The sequence below is a fragment of the Poecilia reticulata genome, linkage group LG11, assembly GCF_000633615.1.
Source record: "Poecilia reticulata strain Guanapo linkage group LG11, Guppy_female_1.0+MT, whole genome shotgun sequence".
Lineage (NCBI taxonomy): Eukaryota > Metazoa > Chordata > Actinopteri > Cyprinodontiformes > Poeciliidae > Poecilia > Poecilia reticulata.
Window position 1 is genome coordinate 23,546,906 of NC_024341.1, and position 8,833 is coordinate 23,555,738.

General features: G+C 37.9%; 1 protein-coding gene across 1 annotated transcript; it reads right to left on the reverse strand.

Annotated features, from left to right (window-relative positions):
* Positions 1-2,066: 2,066 nt before the first annotated feature.
* necap1 (NECAP endocytosis associated 1) lies at positions 2,067-8,382 on the reverse strand. Its single transcript, XM_008422714.2, has 8 exons — positions 8,226-8,382; positions 6,984-7,084; positions 6,611-6,715; positions 5,591-5,672; positions 5,327-5,435; positions 4,778-4,925; positions 4,419-4,515; positions 2,067-4,205 (listed from the first exon to the last, which is right to left on the reverse strand). The coding sequence occupies exons 1-8, from the start codon at positions 8,363-8,365 to the stop codon at positions 4,151-4,153; spliced, it is 837 nt and encodes a 278-aa protein (XP_008420936.1). The 5' UTR covers positions 8,366-8,382; the 3' UTR covers positions 2,067-4,150.
* Positions 8,383-8,833: the final 451 nt, after the last annotated feature.

The window sequence follows — 8,833 nt, forward strand, 5'->3', positions numbered from 1 at the left end:
ATAGATGAATTACTTAATGTAGTGATGTTTTCAAGTCTCAATTTCTGCWAATTATCATGATTTCCTGCTTACAGCTAATGAAACATTTATTATTGGAGCATTACATCAGACCAATAAAGAATATTTCAATACAGAATTGTGAGCTTCATAAAAAGTATGTCTAATATTTACTTTAAAGTAATTTTCATAAGGTACTTTTAATCTGACAAAAAACATTGATTAGAAGACATAATCTAACTTATTGAATAGGACTGTATACATTGCCAGTAATATTTGGTTAAATGTTCTTTAGCAACTTGGACCTCAAACAAACTGTTTTATATTCGTCAACAAGTTTCTTGTGACCAGATTTCTGAACATATTTCCTTTAAGAATCAGTCAAGTTGATTAATTTTCCTTTCACACGCTCGGGTCTGAAGAAAATTCCTCAAATGTCCATGTTGGTAATATGACACCACTATCATAGTACTTCCACCAATAAAATAGGATGCACTCTTAAATAATGTTTATATATGTTAAGATGAAGACATTTTCAGTAAATCTTTTTCACATTGGGCTTTCCCATCATGTGAATACCAGGCTGATGCACATTGAGACAGTGACATGACATATTTTGTAAACAAATACTGTAGCAGCTTAGATGCAACCTGATATTTGAGTGTGTGATCTGAGCTGCTCACACACTCTGAACCAGAGGAATCAAATTCCTGACCAATCTTCATGGATCCGCTTGCCGTCTGCCCAGCTGTCTGATGCTCTCTGTTTCCGTCTGTCAGCAGAGCTAAAAGCTGCAGCTCAGTGAAGTCATGTCCGAATGTCTCACAACATTTCTCACTTCTACTATGACTGTCTCTGTTTCCTCATTAACAAGCTTCTTAGAGTACATAGTGTTTATTGCCAGCTTGAAGCAGCCAGGACGGACAGGGATGGAGAATCTGAAGGGTTTAAATTTAGGTGTATGAAACACTGGGACTTTTCATGCATAAAACCTTTCAGACATATATTGTCCTGCTTTAGGTTCATGGTCAAGGGCATCCGTACAGTAAAACATTCAATGTACACTGCTCAAAAAAATAAAGGGAACACTTAAACAACACAATATAACTCCAATTAAACTTCAGTGAAATCAAACTGTCCACTTAGGAAGCAACACTGACAACGGGGACCCTCGTCGGGTCAATCAGTGTTGCTTCCTAAGGGGACAGTTTGATTTCACTGAAGTTTAATTGGAGTTATATTGTGTTGTTTAAGTGTTCCCTTTATTTTTTTGAGCAGTATATTTAGAAGTTAGAGAAAATGTAAATGTTGGCAAGTATATTTCATGCTTAAGGCAGAAAACAGAATCAATCTGCAATCTGAAGAAACAAAACAGAAATGGTTAAAAAAAGTACAGGCCTGATGTATAGATATAATTAATTACTAATTCACTTGTTATACTTGATTGAAAAGTTAATGTATAGAGATAATCCATCACTGCCTTAGTTTCAATCATTTAGAAAGAACATATGCACCAAGAGAGGATCATCAGAGCTGATCTAGATCTAGAATCAGGAAACTGCAGACCCCACACATCCTGGACACAAACTTAAGATGTTTACCTTCAAGTTGCCACAGAGACAGTTTTTTTCCCCCACATTGCTTCACTTACCAAAGTTAATTTGATACGCACTGGCAGTAATTCAGCCTTGTCTTGCTCTTTTTATATTTGATATTTGAAATGTCTTCATTGACAGCAAAGCAGAACCAGAGTCAAACTCCTCCGTTTGGATGCACAAATTTCATTTCAAACTATTTTTTGAACATCATAATTTTGCTGTATTGCAGCAGTCTCCATTGTCACCGGATCTCCATCTAACACAGCATAGATGGAGATCTGATGGAGAGGAACGATGGAGTCCTGTGATGTCACTCACACAGGACTCCAGTAGAATTATTGCTGCAGACAGGAAGTTATGAAGGCAAAAGCGGGTTCAACCCAACAGCGAGCAGCAAGGTGTTCCTAATAAAGTGTCAGGTCTGTGTGTTCCTATCACATATCAATGTAAAAGAGACGGGGTACAAAAATGTTAAAGTACAAACTTCCTCCTTTGAAAGGTTTTATTGCCTCCCTTTCRTTGAACTGGTCATAAATCAAGAGTTAGTGAATTTACATCCAGAATGGAAGAAGCAATAAATGAAGGACATGATATTTGATCTGGCAACATGAGTAATGTAAACGTAACACATGACAACATAAACAAGTCAGTCCTATATCTCAATGCCAGTCAATTACASTTTATGTGATCTGATCACAGCACATCTTCCATATTTATGCAGATCATTTTAAATTACAGTCAATAATACAATTCAAATAAATTAATGTAAACTTTGTCTAAATTCATAAGACTTTTAGCGCAAAAAGATCAACATTTCATCTGCTGCCATTAACACATTCAGAATGAAGCAACACAATCATTTAGTTTTTCCTCCAGTGCTCAGGCTGGTCCTCTCACATCTCCAAACAGCTCAGTTCATTCTAGGACATGTTGACACATCTGGTGAGTTTTTAGAATACTGACTGGAAAATGTTTGATTTTCCAGACCACACCGGCTCGTTCCAGTTTTTATGCACGTCCAAGCTCACAGGAAACAGTTTCACCTAAAATAAAAACACTTCACACATTTGCAGTCCAGCCTTCAAAGTATTTCACTGTTAAAATTGTTTTTATGATAACTTTCCACATATCAGAAGGCATCAAAACTGTACAAGTCCAATTGAGGAGCAATTATTTGTTTTATTGTGCAGCACAACATCAGTCCAAGGCAAAAAGCTGTTTGTATCTGAACCAAACATTTTACTTCCAGTCCACTTTTTCTTTAAACTTACATTAATCAAAGCAGAAGAGATGTTTTCACTGCTTCCTTTAAATTAAATTTCAYGATTGAGTGACAGTGATGACACTGAAAGCATTAAATGCCAAAAGCAGAGCAATGACTTGACAATAACCGCCACAGAAGAGCCTCCCTATGATATCCTGAAGGAGAAATTGTTTTTTTCTGAGCCGATCTCTTGGCCAGATTACATGAGATTAGGTATTCTGTTTGAGCAGCAGATTCAYTTAAGGTTATTCCATATTTTAACTTATGTGCTTCTTTAAAATACAGAGTATAGATGGAAAAAACATATGGAAAGAATGATTTCCAACCACTATTGTTTTTGCTGTAGACAGAACATGCTGTAAGACAATGACACATAATTTTCACTATATAACCATAAAATTGTGGAGCCAATAATCCCACATATACTGATGCATCTGTATAYATCTATGAGGACACCTCCCCAATAATATCACCATCACCTTTAAATAAATTCAGCATCCTAAACCATAATTTTAATTCCTCTGTGAAACTACAAGAGCAGCAACTTTTTTAAAGCCAGTGACTTAAAARTACATATTTTGATTTTCACACTGGTTTTCAAATACACATTTTTTAYGGTCATGTGATTGCATTTACRTTTGTATTTAGTGATTTAGAACCAGTGAAATAACTTCAGCCGAAAGGGCAAAGCTACACAAAGTTATGTGTAGCTTTTCTTTTCTCAATTGCTTTTTGCTGTACAAAGAAAAAAATMTTACATTTTGTTTTATAAAAAATAAGAGCTAATCCTAATTGAATATAGACATATTTATATAATTTATCTTAAATTAGTATTTTTCTGTAGCTCCATTTTGCTTTTTGCATATTTTCAGCACTTTTRAAAGGGCGCTAATAAACYGTATTTGTTGACRTTTAGTACTCTTTGGTGCCAGCAGAGGGCGCCGTCACACAGACAAAATGTGAATCCATCTCGGTCCATAAAAGAAAGCTCTGCTCACAGGGACCCCTACAGGCGAACCGATGTAAACACATGAAGGAGCGACACCTGCCACATAGCCCTTATATATTGTTGCAGATGGCTCATATAATTTCATGGCTTTAAGTCATTAATGCTTCATTTGCTGTCAGCAGGATTTGAGAGGGAATACACRCTTTAACAGAACACTGGGGTTTGTAATCTCTGCTCTGAGGAGGGTGGTGGTGTGGGAGATGCTCTCAGTGAGGTTCACAGGAAGCCATGGACGCGAATGCAGCGAGATGAAACATCACATCTGACGTGAGCAGCGACGGCTCAAAACTGGATCCAGTTTGTGGAGCTTTGAGTCGTTGATGGAGGAGGAACAGAACTGGAAGTCCAAAACACACAAACTGATTAGTGTTTGACACATCAATAAAAGCAAACTGTTCTTTTTGTAGATTAAAAATACATCATTTCTCAAATTTTGAAAGGAAGAACATAAAATGAAATATAAAACGACAAAATCAACAAACGTATTACTAATACATATATAAACAGATGATAAGAATAAATCTCCAACACCAGTGAAGTCATGCTCTACCTCGCTGGAGCTGAAAAGTCCCCCCAGAGTAGATCTGAGCTCTGATTGGACTGAACCACTGTGTTGGAGTTACTGCTGTCCAACTCCAAGAGGCAGCCTGAAAGAGACAAAGAAATATGAAAATCATGTCATGCAGCTCACAGATGACACACTTTTTAAAATTCATTTTATGCAGCCGGAAGACAGATAYTCTCTAATTAACACACCGACTGAGAAAATGGGTTACTCATGTAGGTTAAAGCTGCGCATGATTCCCAGGTCTGATGCACAGAGATTAGTCATTTTTTCTCCAATYAGTTTTCATATGAGCTCATGTRTACAATATAGCCGTGGTGCAGCTGCRGCATGGTGCTACTAACTTGTTGCTGTGCCGGCTGTCTGGGGAACTGTGTTGTGGTTAGAAGAGCCAGACGAAGGAGGCGGAGCTATCTTCCCTCCAGGTGGTGGTGGCAGGAGTCCAACCCCCGCTGAGCCTTGTGGACGGGGCTTATCCCTCTTTTTACCCTGCTGTTTATGGAACAAAGATGAAGCCAAGTCAAAGGCTGAAGAGAGGAAATTTTGTTTTTTGCATGTTTACGGTCAGAAGTTGAATATGCTACTTTGAAAAAAAAAAAAAAAAGGTCTAAACTGATTTCATATTAAATATCATTGCTGGTTTCACTGGTGTTTGTTTTCAAAACATTTTAACAATTAAACGTTTTGACAAGGATCATATTTATTGTGCATTTTAGATACATTTCTGTTAGTATTATACCTAATTTATAAATTGAACTGTATTAGTTTGTATTTTTAGTCCGTCTTTATGTTTCATTAAAGAGTTGTATAGGTTTTCCAGAAATAAGGCTTCACCATTAACTTAACGTTTTATAAAAATCTGGGAATTAAGGAAAATCCAGATATYTCCTTACTCCTATATTCAGTGTGATTGTCTGTCCCTCCTTAAAACCCAAATCCAGTTTTGGTCCTGAATCCCCGAGCTGGTTGCTTTTACTGATTTCACTCTCCTGTTTCACCCACCTACAAAGATCCAGAAACACAAAGAATTTTCACKTAGAATTTTCCAATAAAACAAGCTGTGAAAACATACATTATCAGAACCGAAAGAAGTTTAGACAAAAATTACATTCTTTAAGAGCTGAACATATATTTGCACACTGAACCTTCTTGCTTACTTGAAATGATCCTGCAGAGCGACGTTGAAATCAAAAGCGTCTCCTCGGTCCCCAAAGCCAACTCCTATGAAAGCGCTGCGGCCTGCATGCAACAGATGATGGGACAAAACGTTTACAGGTTTGTTTACAGGTTTCAAATAGAAATGTGGGATAAAAATASCAACAATACATTGCAAAAAGAACTTATAATCCCCAAGCCTTTTCACATGTATCAAATTACAGCAGACTTTTCTGTATTTTATTTGATAAAGCGACAAAAGACAGAACCCAATTCTTAAGGCAAATTATATGCATTTTATTTTATAAACAAAAAAGTCAAGTGCATTTACTTAACTCCTCATTACTTCAAAGTAAAATCCAGTGCAATCAGGTGCCTTCAGAAGTCACCTAATCAATTAGACTCAAAATCTATATTTACGAAATATATGAATGTCTTATGCTTGCATAAACCTTGTAAGGCCCGACAAATGGGCTCTGATTCGGTGAGACAAAAATTTAACTTTCTGTCCATTTTCAAATGCTGTTATTGGCAGAAATCCTTGAGTAAAACCTTTTGAAGACCAAAAAAACACAAAAATACTTCAAATTGGAAAAAGAACCCTGAACAAGCAGCCAGAGAGATGATAGAATGACTTCGTTCAGTCAAAGTCTAAACCTAGATTCAGTACCATGGTGTAAAAATTTTAAACATTTATGGTCACAGAGAATCTCCGATAAATCTGAATGAGGTTGAACTATTTTGAGACATAACTRCCACTATCAGAGACAAGCAGATAGAAATGCAGCCTAAGACGGTTCTAAAAGTGTTTCCTCAGAAATCAAACAAGTTCATTTCAAACCTTTTACCTTTAGAAAACCATCCATCCATCCATTGTCCTACCATGTGACAAAGTTTCTCTACTTTGAATTGATTAAAAAAAAAAAAAAAAGAATTTAAATGCCCAGAAATGTGTTGTGGTAACAAGACAAACTGGGAAAACCTTTAAGGGGTGTAAATACTTTTACAGACAGYATCCTCACCGCTGTCATCCTGTATCCTCAGAACAAAATATCGGCTGGAATCGCTGACGGTTTCCACAGCGACGCCGGGGTATTCCTTCACAGGTGCCTGGGCAAACAGTTCCCCTGCAGCACCACAGGGCACACGTGTTAAAAACTGTAGAGAAATAAYGGCTYCTTCATCTGCACAACTTATTTGCTTCAAACTGCATAAATGTCAAAAGTACACGCTTTCAATGACAGCAGTGYAAYGTGCATGCAGTTTGTGTGACCTTAACACAGTTGTGTTTTCATTCTCAGTGGAAATGTCAGCGTCAGCAGGAGKTCCACTACCCAAGGAGTCTGACTCAGAGCGACAGAAAACATCAAGTCACCAATAAGCTTCATATCCAACCTGAGACCTTGTCTTCTAGTTTGATGAATGCTACTGTTCCTCTGGCCGTTATTCTCATTCGACCGGACCAGTCCGGAGCGTCTAGCTTCCAGTCAGCAGCCCTGCAGACAAACGGTCGTGGTGAACAGTCACAGAGCTGCAGGTCTGCTGGGATTACACATTCTAACAGTATGTTTATTCAGCTTTCCTTGAAAGTGCAGTGATGAAATGACTTAACTCAAGGCATCCTGTTGTGATCAACTGCACACAATAAGCTCCAAGTAGAACTGAGCTCCAGGAGCATTTTACTTTCCTGAAAGATAAACTGCAAAAAAAACAAACAAACGCACCCTACTTAAACTCTGGGGGTTTAGGATGCGTCTAGGGTTTCCAAAAGGTGATTCGTTTAAATTCCAGTCCAATTTATTTATTTCAGGAGAGAAACTCCTGGTACAAGTTCAGGAGTTCGCTTACTGTATTAATCCTGCTGCGAGATTCATCTTTTTCATCTCGGGTCCTTTTGCTAGTGACAATTAATGATTTTTTTTTATTACTTATGTTTCAATCTTAAAAGTATTTTATCAATATTCTGCACTTCTATAATATTAGGTATTGTTGCTCAATTTTAAGGATCTGTCAAAAATTGACTGATTATTCACATATATAATGAGATTGTTTATCTAAAAATATAATCAAGAAAAATAATCTCGCTTGACAATCTTGTTGCACAACAAGAATGAAATGATAACACAAAAATCAAAATCCATCCTTTTCAGATTAAAAATGTTCATTACTCCTCAGAACAGCATGGGGCCCAACTTTCCATTTCTGCCCTCAGGATTCCGCCCATGCAGTGACCAGCGTGATGGACACGCAGCAATCCGTATGTGATGATGAAAGGAAAATAGACTTTCGATTTAGTTTTCTATGTATTTCCCGGGTCAGCAGTTCCAACAATCAGTTCCAACCTATGGAGCGTGTCGGGGACTGTCCTGGCGAACTGCCCGTATTGATCCAGGCGGCATGATGACAAATAACCCGAACCCTTTATACCGCACACCGCGTCACGCAAACAAGCCAAACACGGAGCTCTCCAACAGCGGGGACGTGTTTCAAACAGAAAAACTGAATTACTACAGTTTCACATGCATTAGTGGAACTCTGTGGCTTGGCGTCCATGTGAATGTATAGGATCCGATCTTCACCGACCACCAGTAAACCCCTTCCAGTAGTTCTGCTTCAACCCCGCAGGTGTTGGCTTACCTGTACGCGCGGTTCGAAGCACGAGGCGGGATGCGGWAAACGTTGACATCTGGTTTAACGCACAGGATCGACTCGTACTCTCCCTCGGCCGCCATCTTATCCCGAGTACTTGATGTGGGAGGACCGTGGTCGTGAGTCATTTATTCAGCCCATTTCTAACGGGTTCATGAGTATGGCGAGACATGTTATCATATAATTATGAGAACGGATCTTAAATTGCCATAATTCAGTTCTTCATTGGCCAGGTGAGCAGATCAGCAATCCATTTGTGTTTAGTTCATATCTAACATAATTAAGAAGACTAAATCTGTCAGTTGCATGCTTTGCCTTTTCAAATAAATTCAAATCATCTCAGCTTTATTGCCATTCCTAAACACATAAACCATGTAGAAGAACCAGATTTGGTTTGTGTTCACTCAAGCTGCATTTAACATGTTCAAACTAACGTACAAATAACACTGTGTATTGGAAAGCAAATGACGCATCCATAACAGGGAACCTTGAAAATTAAACTTAAGCAATAAGACGAAAAACAAGCAAAAAATAAGCAAACAAAAAACAACGTGCAAATACATATAGCAAGTGAAAACCAGTGGACATTGGTTATA